We start from the raw sequence: 25,979 nt of genomic DNA, 5'->3' as shown, positions 1-25,979 counted from the left end.
CAAGGTTTCCTCTTTTTGTGTGGACTGGAGGTACAAATGGACCGAAAAAATATGTTTTGCAAAATATCCGGGCCTAGTGTGGACAGAACATTAATGGTGAGGCTCTGAGGAAGGTTTTTGACTATTAAAAATCACTTCTTTAATCAGATTCCAAATGATAAAAACAAGAAGTCTTTCTGACAGTAAAATGACAATTTAACCTTTGGAAGCTGCCTAAGCATAATAACCAGCAATTTAGATGCTGTCGGTCTGTGATGTTGGTCAGATTAAATGTTCAGAATCCATAACATATTCAAATGAAGCAGCCTCTAAATGTCCTTCTGTTGTGGTGTTGCGGTAAACAGTCTTTTATGCGAAGCAAGAACTTCCCAGACACATTAGACCTTTTCAAATTTACAGTGCACCTTTAACGCTCTTGCTTTTAGAAACAGGTTAAGGAAATAGTTTCCTGCTCATCATCTGCTTTAAAAAGGTCTGGCTGATCTCTTGACAACACCGGCTCACACCAGTATCTCAACCCACACATCTCTAGCTCGATTCACTCCTTTTATCTGTTAGTGACCCGGCACAGGTTCATCCATCTACTCAGTCAAGTTTCTCTTTCGTTTAATCTTTCCAAAAAGAACCTCTGGGATCTCCGACTTTAGGTGTTTCTTCATAGTCCTGTAGCTGCAGTCCTCACCTTGAATTTGTCTCTGAGCTCTTGACACCAACAACTTTCTGACAAATGCTCGGCAGTTCTTCAGCCTGACTGGCCAGGTGGCTGGTGAGTTCCTGGATTCTTTGTTAAATGCAACTACAGAGTTTTATACCTCATCGGGTTATCTAAAAAGAGCAATATTGATTTTGCAATTTAATAAATTTTGGAAGAATTTGAAGATGTGGTTTCTAAGGTAAAATCAGAATACATACTTTTTTTGGTCATTTTAATAATGCATTGCCACAAATAGCAGGAGTTTAAGTTGAGCTGTCTCTTTCCTCTTACTTTTTCATTTACAAAAGAAAACCTCTAATTTGCATCTCTGGAACAGGACATTGTTTTTGATTTGTGTCCACAAAGAGATGGGCGATGGGATACTACTTTTTATGCTTCTATACCTAATCCTGTGTATTTCAAACTGGGAGTGTGAGCTCAATACCAGCAGCAGAGAGCTATAAAAAGAGACTATCATTTATAGAGAGTTGCTTGTCAAGACCAGTCCTACTTATCTTTCAGGGTGCAGACTGTGTGTTTGTGGGTTTTTTTGGTTGTTTTTTTTAACTTGCATTTTTCTACTAGTGTTGGAGCTCCAATCAGTTTTGCGTTTCATTACTACGCTGAGCTGTAGCGTCCCCAAATGTCAATAATACATGTTTCAGTAATTGATCAGGAAGAGATGCGAAGTGTTTGTTCAGGGTAGCAGAATGTGCAATTATAATTTGATATGACTTCTGCATTATGCTTTGTTGAATTTGTACTCTGACAGTGTTTGCTATTCAAAGCACTGTGTACACCTCCCTTGTTGATTGGAGCCACTTCATAAATTAACATTGTTCCAGGTACCTCTTGCACAGTGATTTGACTTTGCATTGTAAAAGTAGATTACTATTGCAAAAATTATTGTACATTAATCACACCCACTTTCAGCAGTGTCCCATTTAAGATGAGGCAGTGAAATGAACTTGGATAGTAATGATTTCCCCCTCTCCCGCCTCGGTCATCACTTTAACAGTAAATTCTGTGGGCAGTAAGCTGTAATTAGTGTGGAGGAGGAAGCTAAAGGTTGTGCATTGATTTCTTGTTTGCTTGGTGAAAATGTCAAAGAGAAGCATGAATCCTGATTCACAATAGGGCCTGAAACATGTCTGCTTGGTGTGCTGCAATTAGAGCTCTTTCAATACCAAATATTAACACGCTGATTAATTACAATTTTCCATCGTGTGGTGTATTTCTTTGGGAATGGATGTCCAATGCGGAATGTAAATGATAACTCGGTGGTGGTGGTGACATTAAAGCAGGCTTATTTAAAAAATTTTTTAAAGTCTCAAGAATTGTTTAAGAAATGTAAATGTAAAACATGAGTGACGGCGTAAACCTTTTTAGAAAGGGTAATTGGGTTTAGACTCAGTTTGATCTGCAGATAGAATATTGACTGACCAGGTCAGAGACTTGGTGTCCTATAGTTTAATGGCAGCAACATTAAAATAACAAACAAAACCATCACTTAGCATCTGAGTCCAGATTCTAGAAATTTGCATTACAGTCTTAACCATAAAAATAAACTCTCTAAGGGGAGCAGCTTTTTAGTTTAAGAGCAGTGTTGTTCCTACTTGCTGTAAATTATGTTACATTTTGGATTGGATGTAATTAGTTTGATTCAGAAAATATTCCGATCAACTCCCCTAAACTAACACATTGTTTTCAATCGCTGTAACTGCTAAAAATGGTTTCAAATACAGCGTTCTGCATTCCAATGTGTGCATGTCTATTATCTATAGTTTTCCATATTTATTATGCGTATTTTTAAAGCTCTTATGATTTGCTAGCTGACTCATAAAGAAATACTCCATGTTTTAATCTGAAAATCCCAATTAATGAGATTTAAATGTTCTGGTTGATAAATCTTGACACCCCCTCCTCCTCATACCTTTCTCATCATGGTTTGACCTTTTGTAGCTCCAGCTGAAAGAAAGCAGGAATGTGGAAAACTCAGCTTTAAAATGTACATTAGTCTTAGTAAATTGTTACTTACTGTCAGGAACAACAGTGATTGAAACACAAAAGATATGCATGAAAAGCTGTCACAGATGTCAGCTTCTTTAGTGTTTTTGTCAAAGTTAATGAGAGGCTTTCAGACTCTGGAAATCAAAGCACAAACCAGAACTTCTTGTTTGCGACAGAGGGTCGTCAGAACCACATGGCAATTTTTTGTTTTTGTTCAGAATGCACAATTTTACTCGCAGTACATGTGGTCTAATTTAGTCCTTGTGTGTTCCTGACACACATGTAGTGCAGATTTTCCCCAAACACTTTTACAAAATACCACAACAGTTTAAAGTGCCATTAAAAAGTATTTGCTCTCTTTCAGATTTCTTCTGCTTTTGAAACTAATTTTTTTCAGATCATACAAATTCTAAAATCAGACAAAAATCAACTTCATTTAATGCATCTGGGAATCGAACCGGCAACCCACCATTGAAAGATGAAAACATCTCAAAAACCAAAAAGACTTCGAGGTCAGTGTTCGTGATCCAGCAATAAGAAACTGGAGAATAATCACATTTATGAGTTCCACTGATTTAAAAAAGAATAAAGACTCATTTTACATTAGCCAAGAAACATCTGGATGAAAACCAACACATTTTTTGGAGGTACCTCTTGTTTGTGTCACATACATAGCTGCCATTTTAACCAACTCCTCAACTGTATACTGTATTCATGCATACAGCACCAGTCAGATGTTGGATACATCTATTGGTCTGAATGTTGTACTTACTTTGAGCTTTTATATTGATGTTGAGATGTAAATAATTTCAAATTTGCTAATTTGACAGTTGCAAAATTTATGTTTCGTCCATCTTTTTTGCAATGAGGTAAAACGGAAGGCTGTCTTTTATCAAACAGCTGGACTTCTGATTTTTCACAATAGGTCACAAGTCACAAATGCTTTTGACACTTTATTTGTGTTTGTTTTATGTGGGCAGGTTGTGACCATGCGCTGCCTGGCTGCACGGGTGAACTACAAGACGCTCATAGTTATATGCGCCCTCTTTACACTCATAACGGTGCTGCTATGGAACCGCTGCTCCAGTGACATCTCCATCCGTTTCCTTCCCCGGGCCGCCTTTGTGGTTCCAAGTGCAAAGATCAGCAGCAGCCAGCAGCAACCTCCGCAACCCCCCGAGCCTCCACCTGTTGTTGGCGTTGTTGGTGGGATCAAATATGAAGAAATTGACTGCCTCATCAACGATGAGTCCACTATCAAAGGCAGAAGAGAGGGAGGGGAGATCTACCTGCCCTACAGTTGGGTGGAAAAATACTTTGAAGTGTACGGCAAAGTGGTGCAATATGATGGCTATGATCGCTTCGAGTTCCAGCACAGCTACTCCAAGGTCTACGCCCAGCGTGAGCCCTACCACCCCGAAGGAGTCTTCATGTCCTTTGAGGGATACAATGTGGAAGTTCGCGATCGTGTTAAATGCATCAGTGGAGTTGAGGGTAAGGAGATTTTAATTACATGGTCCACATCAACATTTTTAAAGTTTGTGAACGACCTTAAACTACCTTAAATTTGTGTTTGTCTTTTTGAATACCTGTAAAGGTAAAATAGTTGCCCTGTTTTCCACAGGAAATGTCAGGTAACTGTGTTAATATCAAGGGTCTGTTCTTATTGAAAAAGTGACCCACAAAGTAACTACCAAATGGAAACGGTTTAAATTCCATTAAAAATGTTTGCTTTTCTTATCTAGACTATGTCAGGGTTTATCTTCTGAGAGACACCTGGGTATATAAGTCTGAGAGTCCACTCTCAGTTTCTTATCAGAGTTGTGTGTGTTTTTTTTCTTTTTTTGGTTCCTTTTAAAATAATTGCCAGGAAGGATCAATAGCTCATTTTAAAAGGCTATTAGTTGAAACCACATGGTCATCAATATAGTTCTGCTTCTTGCTTGCATGAAGAAGTGGCCCGCTACACTTAGCTGAAATTGCAAAATAGATATTCATTATTTTTCTTTTATCACGAAATGGCTACAGCTACCAATAAGGCATACCATTGCACCATCGACTCATATATCTTACAATTTTGTGACTTAATGTTTGCATTGTTTTTTGTGTGTGTAAATTTCAGACTTTTGTGACATACCGAGGTATTTTCAGTGTTCGTAAAAGAAAAGCAACATCAGCGAATGGGTTTTAATTTTGCAGAAAAAGCATTATTCATTTTGCTTGGTTTTACTTTGACTAATTAAAGAACACAGTTAACACTGAAGTCATGTGAAAAAGTAAGAACCTTTTTATAAGGGTTTGCAAACAGTGATAATATTAAACAATGGCAGACTTCAATCAGGCCATATTACACCATGTCCTGCCAACATGTTTTTTTTTTTTAACTACATAAAGGTTATAAACATGCTTATAAATATGTCCTTTATGGACACAAACACTGGTTGAAAAACTAGGACAGCGTGTTGACCTCCGACCAACAGTGTATAATGAAACAGCCAGAAATTGTAGAAGTCGTTAAGTCAGTTTCTTAGACTTTTATTATTTTTTTATAATTTACATGATTGAATTATGTGAATGATCTATAGATTAATATTTGTTTCATTCACAAATATTGCATTATAACTTTTTCAATGTTTGTACAGAATTAGAAGTAGGAAAATTAGAATCTTGAAACAGAATATAAGATACTAGTTGCTACATATGAGAAGATACAAGTCGAGACTTTCATACCATATAAGATGCTGCTAGCTTAGCACAAAATATTACCAAATATTATTTACCTAATGCGGTGGCCCTTTATTTAAAGGGGTGTGCATAAGATTGACATGTCATAAGCATTACATACCACCTGTCATGAGCATGAAGGAGTCTTCATAAATGTTTATGTGGTGTCATTCAGAAAATGACACTTTTTTTTGCATTAACAGTGCATTGAATTTGCATTAAATTAAATTGCTATACGAGTTGGACATTACAAAACAAATACGTGTAGTTGATTCAGGCAAAAACATAATCAATTTGATCTGATCATGTAAACGATTTCAATGTTCATTTCATACATTTATTAGTTTTTGCTAACATATTTTCTAGCATGTTAGCTCATCTGGATGCACTAGCTAGCTTCGGCAGAGATAATTTTGCTAGAAACAAGCTGCCTCCTAAAGCTCAAAGAGTTTAGTGCCTAACTCAACATCAAAGGCATACACGTGGGCATGATTGACAGCGCTAAGACCCTCCTCCTGGCTATTTTGGGAGCACCAGGAGAAAGCAGAGGAGCTTTATTTATTTTTTTTTAAAATCACAGATTGCCAGTCTCATACCATACTGTCACGACATAGTAACAGTTTCAGCAAATATGTAAAATAATATTTTTATAAAAGTTACATACTGCAGCTTTAAGTAAAGTTTTAGCTTTAAATATAAGAGCATTAAATCTTATATTTGGGTCATGTGTTTGTACTTTTTCATTAGAGAATGCTTTGAATAATTTGGTCTGCAGATCTCGCATGTCACAACTTCCTACATTTATGTCTGAGCTGTACCAAATGCACAGGTACAATTTATACAACCCTTCCTGTGCTGCAGGAAGATGAGCACTCGCTGTGAACATGTGTGTATATTGTGGAAATGGGTCATAAAAGAATTAAAGCAAACCTCTGGGCTCAACATTGATTCTTGTTTCCTATTCCCCTAATATTTCTACCATTCGAAATAGATGAGCCACATTTACATTTCTGTACAACCACTTTAAAAGATCTATTAATATTGCGCAAGGCCACCCCGCTATTAACATTCACATGTGCAAACATACACACTTCTTCTTAACTTAGTTTAATTCCAGAGGTGGAAGCAGCAGTCTATTAATTAACTTGTCATAGAGGTACCACAGGGTTTAATGAAGGTCATGGGAGTATTTTCCTCCCAGTGTGCATCACAGCCTACTGAAAAGTTATTTAACAAAACCCTCAGCCAGATGCGTTAATTGTTGTAATGGCCAGTCAGCATCTGGCACTGAATATTCTCCCAGATGGTACAGTTATTTCAAGCTTAAGCAACCAATTAGAAGAAAATTATATCACATAAATGTAAGTGTAAGAAAAAATGTTTTAGAATGTTGTTGGATTACTTGTTGAATGGCCTAGTCTCACTGGTTTCTATTCCATATAAAACCGATAAAACCAGCGAGTGAAATAGACTGATTGATATTGCGTACAACACAGAGAGCCTCATTTGGACACGCTCGTGTCTCCCTTCCCAATTTATCGCAAATGCAAGCGAGGATTCATGGACTAATAAGAGATGTTTTCTTCATCTCTTATTAGTCAGACAAAACAGACTGCTGGCTGTTTTGTCTGCAGTCTTTGAAACTCTGTATAACTTGTTTACTGATAAGCCATAAAAATGAATACAGGTGTATATAAAAAAATTCACCTGGTGACCGTCTCTTCTAACAAAAGTGTCATTTGGATACAATCACTTTCTTTATAAAGTGACATTTTAAGACCCAATAAAGGATTGTCACTTTAGAAATGTCACTGAAAGTATGGCCACTTACCGCACAAGAAATGCACTTAATTCTTGGTCTGGGCTTCTTTCGCATTAATTATTGCATCTGTGCGATGTGGTACGTAGGTAATTAGGCTGTGGCTCTGCTGTGGTGCTAAGGTGACATGGTTCCTCAAATAATCACAGACTGCAGAAACTGCACACATCACAAGAAGTGGATTCTGGGCTTCTTTAGACTCTTTATGTGAAAATGAAAGGCATTTATTTTTCATATGGATTACTGAGCAAAACCTCTAAACTTTTATTCATTGCTCAGATAAAATCCCCGCTACTTGTACACCATTTTGTTCCACACTGTTTTCGTCCACTCAACTTTCTATTAATGTGTTTGGATACAGCACTCGAAGGCTGTTTCCTGGACTACTATTGAGACAGCAGTCCTCATCGTAATGTTGTGGGCTCTGACGGACTACTTCTGCTTCATTGTTCTCTGTCATGTTTTAATGTTTTGAGAAAGTGCATTTTTGCATAACTGATGAGCATCACTTTGTTTTTTGTTTGTTGTTTTTTCTGAAATAAGTTAACTTTTTGATGATTTTCAAATTTATCGAGATGCACCTGTAAATTGTCTGGATTAGCATCCTGAAAAATAGTATTCAGATTTCTAGGAAAGTCGCAAAAATATGTGCACACTTTTAACAGTCAATTTCACACGGATTACTTCTCTTCAGTGCAGCTTCATGCTGCTGTGTTAGGATTTGACAGCCATTTGACTTAAGTTGTTGAGGGAAGACGGGCGCAAGACAGGCGGAGAGAAAAGTCTGCCATGGGGATGGAACTAAGAGCGATGTGAATCTGCATGCATATGTGTTCATGCTCTTTCCTGTCAACATCAATCACACAAATAAATACTCAGTCAGGTTTGAGATAATCTCACTACTGATGCTCTCCAACGGTCCCCGATGTGCATTTGTGTGTCTAAGCGAAAGCTTAAAATCTATTTACTCCAAGTAACGAAGATCACAAATAAAAACGCATAGATGTGGCATTCAGATGAATTATAATTATATCATTTTCATCATAATATAAAAGATACAGATGAGTTAGCAGCTAGGAATGACAACTGAGTGCTGAATAAAAAAAGCACCGCTCCACCTGATCTGATGAGATGCAGCTCACATAACAAAGTGATAGAAATGTCTGTGTCATTGTGACTGCTGAAAGGTGGGGAGGGGGGAAATCCCTCTCTCGCACATAATTGGTGATTTGGATTGGAGGAAATGTAAATGGAGGTCTGCAACAAAAACATCGCAGAGAGTAGCAGAAAATGGTGTGGAGTCATCTGCTGCTGCTGCTAAATGCTGCTGACTGTCTGGAGTTAGGAATTGATTCTGCACAACCTCTCACACTAATGTTTCACCCCATAGTCCATAAAATGATCTGCTTTTACTGTAAACTGGATATAATTTGCAGCTAGTTGTCATGGTTTTGTGTTTTTTTTTTTTTTTCTTAATCTGGACAAGCATCATCTAAACAGAATGTTCCCAAGTTTATTTGATTGGTTTATGAGATTTTGTCACCATTAACCTGAAAACCAGAGGAAGTAATTTTTTTTATGTAAACATGAACATTGTTTATTTTTATTTTTTCAAGAGATGCTTGTAAAATGTGGTTTCTTTCAAAATGTGCCACAAAGGAAGCTGAAGGAGGAACACCAATGTTTGTGTTTGTCATGAAGGGGGTGAAACATTTCCATCCCAAATTGAAGTTTATGACCCTCTTCTTAAATGGATGGGCTTCGGTGGCACATGCATCCAGCTTGTCACAAGGTCTCAAAGTGAGCTATCCGTTCATCAGTAATTCTCCTGGCTGAGCTATTTCTGTTGGCTGGGGACAGCCTGCAGCGAAATGCAGCAGATTAGCTGAAATTTCCCAGCATTTTTTGATAGTTTGCTCTCACTGGTGTTGTTTATTTCATAGCTTTTTTTTTCTGTCTTGCTATTTAGCGTGACCTTTTCTTGTTCATGTAGTATCGGGTTAGATTTCTTTTTTTCCCTGCTTGTGTAAGTTGAATCTAAATTGAGAAATATTTGGAGTGAAATGTATATTTAAAATTGAGCCTTTTCTCTTCCGCTCAGGCGTGCCTCTCTCCACCCAATGGGGCCCTCAGGGTTACTTCTATGCCATCCAGATCGCCCAGTACGGTTTGAGCCATTACAGCAAAAACCTGACTGAGCGCGCTCCCCACGTCGAGGTTTACGACACAGCCGAGGAGAAAGACAGCAGGGTCAGCACCGCGTCCTGGAGTGTGCCGAAAGGTTGCAGCCTGAGTCGTGTCCATGACAAGACCAGATCTACCTCCGTGCGTTCGTTCAGCACTGCAGGTACGTCTCCTCTCTTGTTTGGCCAGGTGACCTCAGGGCAAGGTGCTTATCTCTTGTTTAAGTGTGGCTGCAGCCGGCTCGATGTGTGACTGCACCCTCAGGGACAGGATGATGCTCTTTAGCGAGTCACAGCCACAGTGGGAGGACTCTGCCTGTTGTGGTTGACAGAAGACATGCTGCATAATGACATTCCTAGAAACTTGAATGATTTAATAATCAGCAGGCTCAGTGTTGGATCTTTAATCATGCACTTTTTGCTTAATCAGTGGGAAATTTCCACCTGGTGGGACAGAGAGGAATACCTCTGGTTAATGTTGTTCAGTCAGAACATGAATATATGAATATAAGTGGCTGGTAATAAGACTCCAGGGGGCAGATAAGTACATTTCTGCCATCATATGAAAACAATGCTGCATTTTAAATTTTATTTAACATTAAAAGGTATGAATCTGTATGATCATCACAAAATTTTAGCAATATACAAATTTAAATATTTAAGCAAATTTGCTTAATCTATAGCCCACAAAGATTGTTGTTCCACAATAAACTGGACTGGGACTAATGATTATTTTAGTAATTGATTAAGCTTTTGATTATTCTGATGATTAATCACTTAATCGTTTAAAAAAACGGCACATTCTACATATTTGGGTTTTTTTATTAAGCCTTTTTTGTACAATATTAGGAATACATTAAAAGGTGAAAATTAATGTATAATTAAATTTCTTTTTTAAATAAAATATTTAATTGGCTAAAATGCAATAACACAGCATAAGTCTGAACCAAGTGAAGCTAAAACTGGGCCACTTGGGGAGTTTTGGCTTAAAAACCTATTTATAGATGAAGGTGTTGTATCTTAAATGCTATATATATCATCAATTACCTATTTTGAGTCTGTATACACCAGTTAATAATTAATCGATTTCTAAATTGGCAATTATTTGGCTAATCGATTAGTTCAATTAATTGTTTCAGCCCTTCAGCAAACAAAACCATGAATGAACCTTTACGGATCATTCTTGTCTTACACATCATACGAGTTGAACCGATAAGATGACAGACTGTGTGAGCTTTCAGAAGGATCAGCTGGGAATGTGAAACCAAAGATGTGTGTCTGAGATTTTTCCATATCTTTTCTAGCTCTGTGTTGCAATAATATTTTCATCTACATCTAAAACCTACTTATACCATGCCAATACCCAATCCATATTCCCTCAGTACTTATAGAAAACATTGTATTAATGTTTACAATAGTTAAGAAGATAGAAAAAAACTAAATTTAAGTTGTTGACTCTTGTTGTATTACAACAGTATTTGGCAAACAGTTGACATCTTTGTCTTTAAAAATACTTGGATGTTTTTTGTTATGGAGTCAAAGTTTTGTGCTCCAAATGCCTCTTTCAGGCAGACAGTGGTTATAAATAAAGCCTTTGACTATTCTTGCTTGAGCTTTAAAAATTCTTCCAGACCAATGAATATTAAAAAGTATATAACCGTGTGTCTCCTTAAGTACAGCAGTAATAGGTCTTCAGATGAAGCGAAGTTTCATTTCTTGTAATAAAACTGACTGGGGCGTAGCACCATCCTTGGTGCCGTTTCAGTGTGTTTCAACCCTGAGGAATCTAATTTAATTCAGCTGCTTTTCTTCATATCAGGGCTCATATGGAACTGAGGACACTGGGCACTAAGCCTCTGGCAGAATCTACTTTCATTTGTTGTGTGCAGTCTTCTCACACATTCAAACATTGATTTACAAAGCTGTGGTGGGAAAAATGCAGAGCAACTTCAATGCTGAAAAAAGCTCGGCTTTTAGGAGCTTGCACCAGACTGATTGAGATTTATGCTAAAATACCGCAGTTACAAATATAGGCTGATTATCCAAGTATTGCTGCTGCTTTAAAAAAGGTTAGTTTACATTTTTACTTAATGTCAGTATTGTTAAGCGGATTTAGGTAATGTTACTTTCGTTATTGGTTCTGTTTTCTTTCAAAATTGGATCTTAAAAACTTGCACTGTCCTGATCCAATATTGATTTCATATATCAGCCGAAGAACAAGTATCGGATTACATTGGCCTGCATCTAAAATCTTTCGTATAAGACTCCAGCATTTAGTCCGTCCCAGCATTTCTATTCAGCAGCCCTTATGTCCCCCATGTAGACTCATTGGTTGATAATAAATGGCTTCATTGCTCTCATGCCTATTGTTGTTGACTATTGTTCTTTGAGTACTATCACTTGATCAAGCCTTTTCTAACATTACACTCTTCAAAATAAGTAATAAAAGTATGTATGATATTGTATTGGGTCAATATCGGTTTCGGCCAATAGTCAAAGCTGCTGTAACAGAATCACATCTGAAGTGACCAAGCTGTGTTGGGACAGCTCTCATAAAAAACCTTAGCGGAACATTTTTGGAATAATCGTAGCAATATTTTTTAGTAACAGATATTTTCTAAAAAAGAAATTTAAGCTCTTGAAAAAAACTTTAGGAAACGTTTTTTTCTCAGTAGTTGTCTCACATTACTTTGACAATAGGTAACAGCTAAAAAAAATAAACACCCTTACTCTTGTTGCACCCTCCATTACATTTTAATTATCAAAACACTACAGATTAGAAACAAATCCATTAATCCTGATTAGTCAGTGGTAATTATTTAAAGCAGTAGCTAATGAACATTTCATGAAACTGTTAAACATCCTGGACACCATTTTAGTGTAACATTATGAAATATCAATATTTTGTGCTCTTAATTGTTCCTTTTAGACTAAAAGCTAGTCATGTTTGCCTCTAACACAATTTGCAAATCCTTTCAAGCTTCTTTTAACTTCTCATGGTTTAAATCTAAATAGAAATTTTGCCTCCAGTCACAGACTATTCAGTTGTTGTGCTGTCAAACAGAAGACATACAATGTCTCTTGGTGGGCTTGCCATCAATAAATGGGACTTGACTTTGTATTTACCATTGAGATTCGGCATGTAGCTTAGGTTTACAGCTGTATCAGGACCAAAGCCATGACACAGATGACAGAGTTATTTCTGGAAGTGGGAGAAAGTCAAAATCTTTTACCCAGAGCTGACTGTGAGCGGGCTTTATTCTCCTCTTATCTCATGCTGATATTTCCAGGACACACACACACACCCACACACCCCCACACACCAACACACACACACACATTCTCTCCTTGTCTCCCTTTCTCTGTTGAGCTGCTGTCTCTATTATACTCCCTCCCTTCTCCTTATTCCCCAGTTTTCAGCTGCTCATCATCACCACTTTTCTTTTCATTTCACCACTCTGCACCCCTGTCCCCATCTCTCCTCTCTCAGGTCAAGTCGTCCTCATGGCATTCTTTCCTCAAGATCATCATGCTTTCATCACTTCCCCTCCCCCTCTTCTTCTGCCCTTTTCTTCATTAATCTTCTCTGTCTACCCCAGATTTCTGTCAGTCTTACACTGCTGTTTACTCATTTCCACCCACTTACCATCCCTCTGCACTCTTGCGCTTCCTCGACATTGCCGTCATAGTTTCCTGATCCGTTCTAATGCCCCTTCCTGCTCCCTCGTCAAAACTTTTTCGTTTTCTTCCTCTGCTGTCAGTTTCTCTTTCTGTCCCTTCACCTCCCTCTCTTTCCAATTTGAGTCTTTTTTTTCCCCTCCTCGCTGTATCTAGGACACGGGTGTTGAACAATCTCTCAAAGTCTCTGACAAGTGGATCAATTGTCTGTCCCCTGATAATAACCTGCCATCTACCATCCACACATTCCTTCACGAAGGCTTTCTACCATTGAGCACCTTTATTTTCTCAGTCCCAGTATGGTTGCGTGATGCTTCAGAATCACATTTTGTACCGATCCTGATGAGATGTATACATGCAATTGCAGAAAAACTGCTTTTGCCTGGGTGTCCATGGTGCTGTGCAGACATTGCATGACTGTTCACCTCTTTCCGAAATGTGTGAAAATCTGCTCTAGGCCAAAAAAGTCCCAGAAAGCAGCTGCAGCATCCAGGTCTTTAGAGTAACGCAGTGTGTGTATTGGTTAAATACAGCAATATGCTGCTAATTAACCAGCGGCTTTAGCTAATGTGGCCCAGTTTTTCGGTGGTATATAGCTGCACACACTCAACACCACTCCAGCCCCACAGTCTGAAATCATCCCTGGTTTATGCATGATGGTATTTCAAGGTTTGTGCAAAGGAAAACCTGCTTCCTCTATCTTACAGCCTCACATCGGAAAATGATTAAAATGTAACTGCTTATCAGAGGGGTTGTGTGTTCTAACATGAATACAATTTTTGCATAATAAAAGATTCAAGGGCTGCACAGTGGCGCAGTTGGTAGCACTGTTGCCTTGAAGCAAGAAGGTCCTGGGTTCGATTCCCGGCCTGGTGTCTGTCTGCACAGAGCATGCGTGGGTACTCTGGCTTCCTCCCACAGTCCAAAAACATGAATCTCTCTAAATTCTCCCTAGGTGTGTGTGCATGGTTGTTTGTCTTGTCTGTCTCTGTGTTGCGACAGACTGGCCCCCACCTATCGCCCGAAACGGTCGCTGGAGATAGGCACCAGCACCCCTTCCCCTTCGGTGTACAGAAAATGGATGGATGGAAAAAGTTCAAGTTTTTTTGTCATCGGCTGTAGAGCTTGAGATTTGTTGTTTTTGCCCTTCCTATTTTACATGAGTAAAGCTTTAAGGTTGCTATAGGAATGATAATGGGCAACCTCATTTATTTTTTAACTTGACTGGTTTTATATGTAAACATATATTATATATGTTTTATTTTTTTTGGCCTTTTTAACAATACATTAAACATTCAGTATTGTAATAAAATGAATAAGGAAGCCTTTTCAGAACATTATTTCTTAATCAGTAAGGATCTGAAACAGAAGCACATTTGCCTTGTTAAAGTGCTTAAGAGATCCAGCTGCCTTCCATTTGAAGCACTTAGGATTTACCGCGTCCTAAATATTTAGCTTTCAATTTCTTAGTCTAGAAAATAAGTTACCGTCTTCTCAGCCTTAAGAACAGGATATGGGTCACTCTTTCTCCAAAATGCTTGCTGTACTTTGCCAAGTGTCTTAAATTGGTGCACGAAAGTCTGCATTTGAGTAAGCCATAATGTTTTGGGCTTACTGTGGAATGAAAAGATGGATATTTCATGTGTGTCCAAATTCAGCGTCTGCATCCTTCAAAGCAGTGGTTCCCAATCCTTTTGTGTTGTATTTTAAGAATATTTTAATTTGTGGGAAATGTTTTTAGCATAATGGGGTAGGGGCTTAATTTTTTATGATGTTTGTGGTATTGCAGTGATAAACTTGACAATAAATGGTCTTTGAGGCAGTTTCTGGCAATAGTTAAAAGGCCTGCCACTGTATATCAATAGATCGTCAGAGCCCCAAAAACTATACAGTTATTAGAATAGTCTACTTCTGCACACCATTTACAGTCGGAGCACTAAATAGCATGCAATGCTTGCATTTAATCATGTTTATTGCAGATCTTATGAAGCCAATCCCAATTATATTCTTACATGTTCCTTCAGAATATATTTCAGTTCTTATCAGGATTTTAAAAAGCCTCCATTAAGCATGATCATCACCAAGTTTTTCTCTGTTCCTGTGATTCTCAGTACAAGCCATTCCTGCTCTGCCTCACTTGGTGGATGCTTGATTGTGAGACGGCAGCAGTAGGAACTGTTGGCAGTATCTTTTCCGCAGCTCTGACAGCGCTGTAGGAGAGTGAACAGTTTACAGTGAAGATGGCATCAAAAACTGTAATACTGGGTTACATGCGTGCGGCGAGTCCCCTGTGCATCATTAGGCAATCTGAATCCAGCACAGGAATAGAGCAAGCTGCCTCTACCAATAAACATTGCATCACTGTGGGAAAAATAAAGACCATAAAGGGGAGAAACAGAGTTAGATTTGTGTTTATTTGCCAAAATGGAAAAAGATCTCTGGTGACTGGGCCCAGATCTTGGCCCTAAATAGGAACACATGAGGGGATTTAATCCATAGCTCCACTGACAAAAGCTCTCCATTTGATTTAGATCACTATAGTCCTTTCTTTTTCACTTGAGATGACAGAAAAACTGTTAAGGGCCTGACTTATTTAGCAGAATTGAGAGGGGGGAATTGAGGGGGATTGCTCAAGAAATGGTCAGCAGGGTCTCTCCAACAGCTTGGATCCAGAGTTTCCATGGCAGCTGTCACTCACTGATGGGAGGTGGTGTTCCCCATCACTTCAATTACTGCTTGGGATTAAGTTCAGAGATGCTCCACAAATCCAGGACAAACAATTTATGCAACAGAGAACCCCCGGCTTGCTGAAGGCACAGTGGGATGTTTGCTTCCAGCTGGATTCAGTGATGCAGCGCTCAGAACGAGTCAGAAGCACTGCCGTCTCTTCTTTCCAGGTAGACATGCTGTGTTTGCACTAGCAGCTGTAAATAATCCATCCTGTCAGTCTGGAAATGAACTTTGGTAGAAAGTAATGGTGCAGTGGTTTTTATGCACTTCTGCTTTTAGGCTCCCATCCCCCATTCTTTTTTTTGTTTTTATGTTAAAAAAAAAGCTAGCAGATTACACTCAATCATTCACTGTACCTCCCACCAATGATCAGAGGGCAAGAGGCAGAGGTATTATAGAGGTCACCAGTCCATTACGGTCAAATTGCAACCAATTTGAAATGTATGTGTAGCATTATTAAACATACTCTTTACAACTCGGGGTGCAACAAAAATTTGGCCGACCAATAATCCAGCCACCTGAGTTTTCTTAATGTTTTGAGATCTGCAATCGTCCATAAGAAACCGATCTTTTCCACCAATCTTATCTACCTCTGCAAAGGTCTGAAAATCAACCGCTGTCCCCTTTTGCTCTGCTGTGAGAGCGCTGACTGACCCGCCAACCAGGTCATGTCTGTATGTGTGTAATAAATAATATTCACCTCTCTGCTCCCAACTTAGCAGTTTTGTCACAATATTTTCTGACTTTTCAGATCCAATCAGTATCTGCCAAAAGCAGAATTTGGCTACTTTAAAGACCATTGATCGACTAGAAAACTGCAATCGGTGCACTCCTAGTTGAGAGAAAACTAAATAACTAAGGGTTTTAAGGCTATTATCTGTAGAAAACCAGAATTACCTCCTTGGAAATAATGGATTAAATCATATGCAGACTGAAATGTAAAAAACGAAATAGACAAAAAAACACCCATCCTTTTTGGATGTACTCTCTGAGGACGGTGAAAATCTGATGTGGATAAAACATGCAGAGATTGTGAATGAATAATCACACGCGCGTTTCGCTGTCGCTCCGTCATTTGTCACATGTTCCTGTGCTGTGATGTGCACTGCAGGTCCTAACTGTGCATATGTTTTCAAGCGCTCATCTCTCTTGCTCACCAACGTGCCCGAGCTCCATTTGCACTGATATATTTCCAGCAGCGTGTCATTTCTGTTTCCCGGCTGATTGCTAAACAGCCGCAGAGCCGAGCGGTGGAGGTGGAATCTCGTCTGTATTCCCTGCCCATCCTTTATTGATGGCAGAGTAATCACAGGGCCAGAGTACAAATCCACTTACCCTCTGCTTTGCCTTAAGTAATGGATTTATGAGTGCATTAAAGAGCCGTAGTTATCCAGAGGCCCCTGCCAGACTGTCTCTCTGCTCATTCTCTCCCTGATCGACTGTCTTTGTGTCTCAGTCGGACTCATCTGCTTCTGCTTTCCCAGCTCCTGTCATGTGAGATCTCTCTGTCTTCTGATTCCCAATTGTCTGCTCCTTGTTGCCTCATTTTCACTCTCTCCAGAGTTTGGCTGGCTTTGGGAGCATTTGTGCGACCCATCATTGCATTACCCTTTTTTTCTCCTTGACTTGTATCCTCTCATCTTTTATCCTCTGGGAAGCCCTGATTAGAAAAAAAAAAAAATCTTTTTCATTTTCTCCTTGAAGACCAAGGGAGCCTGGCCGACAGAGAGAGCTGACTCTTGAAGAAGTTGGTGCTTTGGGGGCTCGAGGCAAAGTTGGCACCAACTTAACTGCCTGAACTAAACCGACATTAAAGCAACTCTCTCGGTGCAGAGCTGGAGGAGAAGGGTGAAAAGCTGAACTTTCTAACTCTGAGCTTTGCGGGGAAGAAATGCAGGAAAGCAGATGAAAAAGTTGCAGCACCAGATCACTTTCTTTCCGATGTTTTCCTCTGCTTCTTGTCGCTACAAGGCCCCTTTTTCCTCACATACTCCTAATTAATCTCAGTGTGACACATCTGCAGTGCGCATCCCATGAGAGGTTTGTCTGGGTGTGTGTGCACTCTGCATGTCTCCCATTTATCTGTCACGCATACAGCAGGGCACTTCACACGACCGATAACAATACAAGACGCTTGCTGGTAAGAGAAAAAGGTTTTGACCATGAATTATTTCAAAGCTTGCAGAATTTTTTTTTTATTTTTTATTTTTGGAACATTTGGAAGTGGGAAAGTATTTTCTGCACTAGAAGAAAGCTCATATAAATAAACCAAGAAAGGAGAGTGCATTAAAAGATGCAGATAAAAAGGCTCCTAGTCAGTCTGCTGGAAAAGGTCATCCAGAATTCGTCAGAAGCCATTTTATATAAGTCAAGTGAGGTTGGAGTCTTTTTTTTCTTTTTTCTTTTGACCCAGTACACCGCTGTAAAATCTCAGCTAATTCTATTCATCTTTCACACCTTCCCTCCATTACTTCCCACCAACCCCTCACAGACTCCTCAGAGGGCGTATCCCTGCAGCTGGGCAACTCGAAAGACTTCATCCTCAGCTTGGACTTAAGGTTCTCCTCCAACGGCAGTGTGTCGGTGGTCCTAGAAACCACAGAGAAGGGGCCTCCCTTCACCATCCATTACGTTACCAACACGCAGCTCATCGCCTTCAAAGAGCGCGACGTCACCTACGGCATCGGGCCTCGATCCTCCTGGAGCACGTTGACCAGAGACCTGCTGACCGACCTCAGGAAGGGAGTCGGGTTGTCGAACACGAAGGCTGTCAAAGCCACAAAGGTTGGTTCAAATCCGATCTCGCATGTGGATAAAACTTATGGCAACTTTATTTAAAGGGTTAGTCTTTACAGTATCGGTAATCTTTTTTATTTTTTTTTTCAAAAAGCCTTTTGAATATATTTTTCATTCTTTACAAACCACAAAATTAAAGTAAATAAAGTTTATAATGTATGCATAAAATTCTATATAACTTCTTTTCTTGGAGACCAAAAAATACCTGGTGTTTTCTTAACTTTATGAATTAGTTACAAATTTGTCAGACATTAATTGATATTAGACATCTCTCTCTATAATATTTAGTTATCTTTTTAGGAAAAAAAAACAATTGATAAGTGGTATCATTGCTAATATAAAAGTGACTTTATTGATGAGTCCTGTGACTGATTTGACTTTGATTATTTGTTACTTTCGTTGAGTTAATGCAAGATGTCCGCACATTCATGTATTTAAAATTAAGGCCGTAAAGTGACTCATGTTCATTAAATAAAATGTTGCCCTTAAAAACATTAATTATAAGTCTTAAATTTTGTCTTGGTACAACCATGTAATCTCCTATATTCTAGGTAGATTCAGGACTTTTCAATCATGCAAAAGTTTGAGTCGCTCGCTGAAATGTTCACTGCGACAGAACTGTGCTCTGTCTCGAGACAGTTAATGGTACCGGTAACAAGTTGCTAATAGTTGCTAACTAGCTAACTTTTTTGAGTCTATCATAGGTAAGTGTAAAACTATCTGCAATTGGCTGTACGATCTTTGCCACTGGCTCTCTTCTGTTGCCAGCACATATGAAGCTGCATACTTTCTGTGCAAGAAATGCTTGACACTATAGGGGTTAATGCTGTAGCAGGTTATATGCCATGTGAGAATCACAAAGCTGCTACCAAGAGCCACAAAAAGACTCCAGAAAGTAAAATTTTGTTCCCCTGAAACAAAAAAATACATTTCTTTTGCACATTTCTGTTTTAAATTTTGTAATAGTGGTTTTAAAAAGTCTTGAATTTGCATTGGGGAAACCTAACATTGATGTTATTTGTGGGTGTGATTGTTACAAAAGTTTTAAAATAAAGTCACTAATTTAGACCCTGATTCTTTCTAATCTTGTCTGCGTTTCTGCTCAGATCATGCCCAGACGGGTGGTGCGGCTAGTCCTGCATGGACATGGCTTTGTTGACAACGTCACCATCTCCACCACTGCCCACATGGCCGCCTTCTTCGCCGCCAGCGACTGGCTGGTGCGCAACCAGGACGAGCGAGGGGGATGGCCCATCATGGTCACCCGAAAACTGGGCGAGGGCTTCCGGCCCCTGGAGCCCGGCTGGTACTCGGCCATGGCCCAGGGCCAGGCTATGTCCACCCTGGTGAGAGCCTACCTCCTCACCAAGACCCAGGCTTACCTCAACGCTGCCCTCAAGGCGGTGGGACCGTACAAGGTGCCTTCAGCGCAGCACGGGGTCAAAGCGGTGTTCATGAACAAGTATGACTGGTATGAGGAATACCCCACCACGCCCAGCTCGTTTGTGCTCAACGGCTTCATCTACTCCCTGCTGGGACTTTATGACGTTGCTGACACAGCGGGAGAGATCCTGGGCAGAGAGGCGGGGCAGCTGTTCAGCCGTGGCATGGAGTCCCTCAAGGCCATGCTGCCCCTCTTCGACACGGGGTCCGGGAGCATCTACGACCTGCGTCACTTCATGCTGGGCACGGCGCCCAACCTGGCCCGATGGGACTATCATACCACACACATTAACCAGCTGCAGCTGCTGGCATCCATAGAAAACGCTCCCATCTTCAGGGATGTGGTGAAGCGCTGGAAGAACTACTTAAAAGGGATTCGTGCCAAGCACAACTAGTCGAACTCAGCAGATTTTACCACTGAGTTTAGAAGAGAATCAATGTTTAGGCTGTAAGATCAAAGCAGAAGATTTTATAGAGAAACGTGTGTGTGATGGTGTGCGGGTGTGCGTGTGCATGCGTGAGTCACTCCTGGTTAACAGCCAGAAAGATGAGTTGCGATACTTTAACTTTGTGCGCACTGTTGCGGGTTTGACATTTGCTGCTACGTTGACTGTAGCTCAAAGTTTGCGTCCCTGGAGCTAGTGTTTGTAATTATACACAGACCTAGCTTCAGCGTGTGAGTGTTTGCATTCATAAAGAATGATTGTGTGTTTTGTTAAAAAAAAAAAAAAATCTACATAGAAAAAAAAATACACATTGGAACATTTTTGACTTTCTTTAATGCATCAAGATTTCTCTTATACGTTTTCTACTTCTAATCAGATTTCAGAGGTTTACTGAAGTAAGCTGTGAAAATCGGAGGGCGTATAAATGTTGCCAAGAGAAGTTAATATTATCAAAAGATAGTTTAACAGTTTATATTTTTCCAGTGTGTGCTCATTGATCATTTTAGTTACATTTCGCAGATATAATGACAATGAAGGATTATCTCAGTTTTTTTTCCTCCTTTCTCATTTTTTCATCTGTTAGTTTGTCTAAAAATATTCAATAGATGTCTAACAAGCTGTTTGAAGTCAGCTCTGAAGGATAAGTAATGGAAGTAGCAGAAGTGTATCTGAGATAAAACCCATCAAGCTTTAATCTTTAACAGTTGTGAACGCTGTTGCTACCAACAAACTCCTCTTAGCTGCTTTGCTGTGTTTTTAATAGGACACTAAAACAGGAAACCAGGCCAGGCAAAAGAAAAACCTGCTTCTCTTTGGGTTCACCTTGGAAAGTTGACGTGTCGTCTGTGAGACCTCTTCTGAACCGGCATGAGCGCCACGGTGATTGCAGCTAATCACAGGTCAGGAAAAGAAAAATTAGCAAAAGAAACATTGGCCGTCCTTTGCAGCATCCTCCACATTTATTGGCACCCCGACTAAAAATGTTTCATTGCAGCTTCAGTACTTTTAAACCATAGAAATTTACGAGTTTTATACGCGTCTTACTTGAATGGCGTGCTCTTTTCTTTCCTATTTTGAAGACTGGCAAAGAGAAATGTCTATTCCTGTACACTGATCAATACACCTGAAGTACACATGAAAAAAGTTAGTTAAATTTTTCTTCCTTTTTTAGAGACTCCAATCATTAATATGATTTTCAAAACTTCAGTGTGTGATTACGGTATTGCAATAAAAAATGGATTTATTTTATTCTTTTATTTTTACTTAGGGGTGCCTACAAACATGGAGAGTTAAGTTTATGACTCAGGAAAAGAACAGATCAAAGCTAACCTTTCTTAAAGACGTGTTGGCAACACGACTGCGACTGGAAATAGTTGTTGCCTCACTTATCAATGCTTTTGTTTGCCGAGTTCTAAAAAAAATTTCACTAGATCACTCCTAATTTAGCGGTCTAACAATTAAACCATTGTTGTTCATTTTCCTTGCGAACGTTTCCATCTTAAAAGCCTTTCTTCCGTCGCACTCTAGCCCTGATTATTCCCAGAAACAAGTGTGGGCGGTGTCGACGCGCGTGGAGGTAGACGGATGTGGGCAGCGGAGCCGCAGCTGTCACGTCGGTTCAAAGCGTTTAGATCCAGACAATGCCAGCAGCAGCTGGAGATAAATTCTCAAACACGGATGCTGCCGGTCCCCGCAGACTCCTGTGGCTCCCTCTCACCTCCTCTAAGAGCGTGAACCCAACCGTTTTTAATCCGAGCCACGCGGAGGACGCTCACAACTCACCCGGCTAATAGGGTGGAGAGGCCGCTCGCGGTTCCAGTCGCTGGCTGCGGATGAGTCAGTGCCCTCTCCAAACAAAGTGGAGCTCCTCCTCGGCATCAATGGAGCTCTGATCGATCTGCTTTATAGATTAACACCGGGAGATTCGGGGTGATTCATCCTTTCGGGGGAGCTGGTGGGGATTTTCATTTAGAAAAATTGTGTAATCGGAGATCAGATCGTATTCCCACACAGTCGGCTTTCAAGTTTTAATGCTCGCTAAGCGGACAAAATCGAAGGACCCAGTGATTTATTTTGATGCAGTGTTGGATTGAGTTAATCCTTTTAAAGCCGAGACATCTCATTCTGTTTGGTTGATCCTGGAAATGGAACCTTTTACTCACTCTGTGTTTTTGCGTGTTTCTTCTATATTACAAAGTTTATTACTTTCTTTAAAAACCAAGAAGCATATGAGCCATCTTTTCTCCATTTTGCTCCTAGACAGTATTCACCTAATTGACACACGAGCAAAAATACATCTTCGAAAAAGGAACATTCATAACTGGAAATTTTGTGTTTTGATACAAATTTCTGTTATTTTATACCAAAGTCACTTAGTGGGTAAGTTTATTTGTATATATTTAAACAAACTGACTTCCATTCAGCATTTGGCGTTAGGTTTCCGCAGACACATTATGGAGAAACACTGCCTTTCGATTTTAGGTGTAGACTGAGCAGATTATAGTAAAGGAAAAATAAATTAAAAAAGACCAGCTCATGTTAAGCTTGCTTATAAGGAAAAAGGAGATTTGTGCAGCCAGTGGTTAGTTTAGTCTGCTTCTGATTTAGAGGGAAACGAACAGAGAGCTGCAAGCGTCTTCTTTTCCAGGATCTGTCGGGTTCAGAAGCTGCGGGTTAAGTTCGTTTTGGTTAATAAAAGCACAACTGCAGGTTATCGTCAACTGATTAGTTGCATTTCTTCTTGAGTTTTTTTTTTTCTTGCTTTAGGATAATGTGCAACAGCTTTGCTAAGCTGCTGTTGTTGTTCACTGTGTAAAAATGGGTATGGGAACTTGTTTTCTTCTCACTTCAGTAGAATCTCTGATTTAACAGAAATCTTCAACAAAACGACCTTTTGAGGTCAGTGTGATTTATGCAATAAGATGTTTACTGGGACTGGTGACTCCACCACAGACCCAGAGTGGTTGTTTAGAGTTTGCAATTTAAGCACAATGTGCAAATGCTCCCATTTTTTTAGTCCAAGTAAGAGGTGTTTATATACAGAGTAAATCTTTGTGCTTTAAAACTTTGCTTTCTAAAAGTGTAAGAAAAATAAATAAATAATAAAATCATTTTTCTTAAACTTTTGTGTTTCTTCATATCTCTGACTGGAACTCGTCTGTTTAGCTAATTGTTACTATTGAGGGTTTTTGTGTCAGTACTTAGTTCAGCAGCAAGATCCGCAAATAGTTTAGAAACTATTTCTAATACTTTAAGCTAGATTTCAGCTTAATTTTCTCTAAAATATGAATAAATAAAATCAGTATTCCTGGGATTTTTGTTGGGGGAATTAAAAGCACGGAGTATTTCACCACTTTGCAGAGAATACTGATAAAAAAAATCCAGAAATAAAATAAATTTCCTCATTTAATGTCAGATTTACTCATACAATGCTGTAAATAAAGCTGAAAGCGGAGGTTCACATACACTATATAAATGTTGCATCATTTTTTTCTGACTGATAAATCAGACTAAGCTTATCCTATTTTAGATCAGACAGGATTACCAAAATGATTTCTATTTGCTTAATGCCAGAACAAAAGGATTTGTTTAGTAAGTTATGGGGGGGAGGATTCTTTTTAAATTTGGGAGGCTGCATAACATTAACATGCGTTTAAACAATTTCATAAAGTCCAGATGTACGTGTCAGCTTTGTATGCTTATAATAGATTAATCGGAGACATACCTGTGAATGTATCTCAAGACAACACCTTAAATAAGCTGCTTCCTGTCGCATAGAAAACAGAAATTGGGTAGGAAGAGAATGATGGGTCTCTGCAGGTCTGGTTCATCCAAACATACAATCTCCAGCTGTCTGAAAGAGCCACATTCGCATGTTTATAAGATTATCTTTAGTTTTAAACACCATGTGAGTGTCTTCAGAGAGGAGACTAGTCCTGCGCCACTGAGATGAACGTGTTTTTGCATAAAACACTATAAACTAAAAGCCAAATACTGTTAAAATGCTGCCTGAAGCAGGTAAGCCTGAAAGTCCGCTCAGAGAGGAAGAAGACGAGAGCTTAATTTTAGGACATGTCCTATTTTCTGATTAAACTAAAAATGAACTCTTTGACCATGAAGACCAAAGAAGAAGCCTCACAACCCTGAGAATACCATCTCAGTAGTGAAGTATAACGTGGCAGCATCATTTTCTGAGGTTTTATGACCCAGGAGGGACTGGTTCACTTCACAAAACAGATTACCGGTATATCATGAAGAAAGAACATTAGGTGGAAATACTGGAGCAACTTCTTGAGACATCCACCAGGAAGTTGTAGCTTGGTCACTAGTGGGTTTTCCAAAAGGCATACAGCCAAAGGTCAATGTTTAAGAGGCCATCACAAATCGCAGTCCAATAGAACATTTGTTGTCTGAACTAAAGAGACGTGCGTGAGCAAAGTGGCCTACAGAGTTGACCAGTTCTGTTAGTTAGAATGAACCAAATTCCACCAAACGCTTGTAAGATAACTTGTAGAAAGACCCCAAAAATGTTTGTCCCCCAAGTCATGCAGTTTAAAAGGCAATTCTACCAAATACAAAAGAAAAAAAAAAGTTGAGACTTTAGAGAAAATACCAAAATTATCTCTCTCCCTTTCATTAATCTGACATTTAGCAAAAAGAAATACTTTCATGACTAGCCTAAAACAGGAAACATTTAATGATTTAACGTTAAACAGTGAAAAATGTTTTCTTTATCTAGTTAGACAGCATATGTAAACCTGTACCAGCTGTACAATATACATTGTGTCAGTTCACAATATCTGCACCAAATGAATATGAGAGTCTTGACTGGATTAATGTCTTACGTTTTCATTTAGTCTGTCATTTAGATCTCTGTTCTGATGGAGTCATTTTGTCTGATCGTTAATCGCAGCTCCTTTAAAAATTTAGACTCCACACTTCCTGCTCATCACACACACACACACGCACACACACACACACACCCACACACACAGCTGGGTTTACTCTGTTCAGAAATATTTGATTCAAGACTTCATCTCCTCTGCAGTCTTAATACTTTACACATTAGCTGATATTTCATTTGACGCTCTGAACTCCTGTTAGAGATTTAAATGAGTTTATTTGATATCCTCGTTCATTTTGTATACAGAATATGTCTCTGCTTTCTGTTGACGTTTCTGGCTCAGAAAATCACATCAAAGCATACGCATTTAGCTCTTAAACTCTGGGGGTGGATTAAATAAATGACCAGTGTTTTTATTTCCAGGACAAAACTGCCAGACCTTCTGATTTTGTATAGATACTCTCATGCTGGCTGATGTTCATTTTTCCAAATGAATTAAATAACCTGTATGTAGCTGGTTTAACAGATTACATTTTCCTCAGTTATGGCTTTTATTCTTCAGATTTGACAGTTTAGTTATATTGGTGACTTTCCTGACTTTTAAGCATAGCCA

The 25,979-nt window shown here is 39.2% G+C and overlaps 1 protein-coding gene and 1 long non-coding RNA gene across 3 annotated transcripts in view; both read left to right on the top strand.

Annotated features, from left to right (window-relative positions):
* glceb (glucuronic acid epimerase b) overlaps positions 1–23,644 on the top strand; it is a 60,616-nt gene extending 36,972 nt beyond the window's left edge. For both annotated transcript variants that reach the window (XM_032560388.1, XM_032560387.1), the window contains exons 3-6: positions 3,685–4,198; positions 9,349–9,594; positions 18,330–18,622; positions 19,741–23,644. In XM_032560388.1, coding sequence (XP_032416279.1) covers positions 3,694–4,198; positions 9,349–9,594; positions 18,330–18,622; positions 19,741–20,472 — 1,776 coding nt within the window. In that variant the 5' untranslated portion in view covers positions 3,685–3,693 and the 3' untranslated portion in view covers positions 20,473–23,644. The remainder of the gene's footprint in view (positions 1–3,684; positions 4,199–9,348; positions 9,595–18,329; positions 18,623–19,740) is intronic.
* LOC116718447 (uncharacterized) lies at positions 10,387–16,784 on the top strand. Its single transcript, XR_004338931.1, has 2 exons — positions 10,387–16,518; positions 16,558–16,784. It is a non-coding gene; the product is annotated as an uncharacterized LOC116718447 (long non-coding RNA).
* Positions 23,645–25,979: the final 2,335 nt, after the last annotated feature.

Source organism: Xiphophorus hellerii, chromosome 4, assembly GCF_003331165.1.
Source record: "Xiphophorus hellerii strain 12219 chromosome 4, Xiphophorus_hellerii-4.1, whole genome shotgun sequence".
In the NCBI taxonomy this organism is placed as follows: domain Eukaryota; kingdom Metazoa; phylum Chordata; class Actinopteri; order Cyprinodontiformes; family Poeciliidae; genus Xiphophorus; species Xiphophorus hellerii.
Note: the sequence above shows the minus strand (reverse complement) of the source record. Positions and strands in the feature narration are given on the sequence as shown.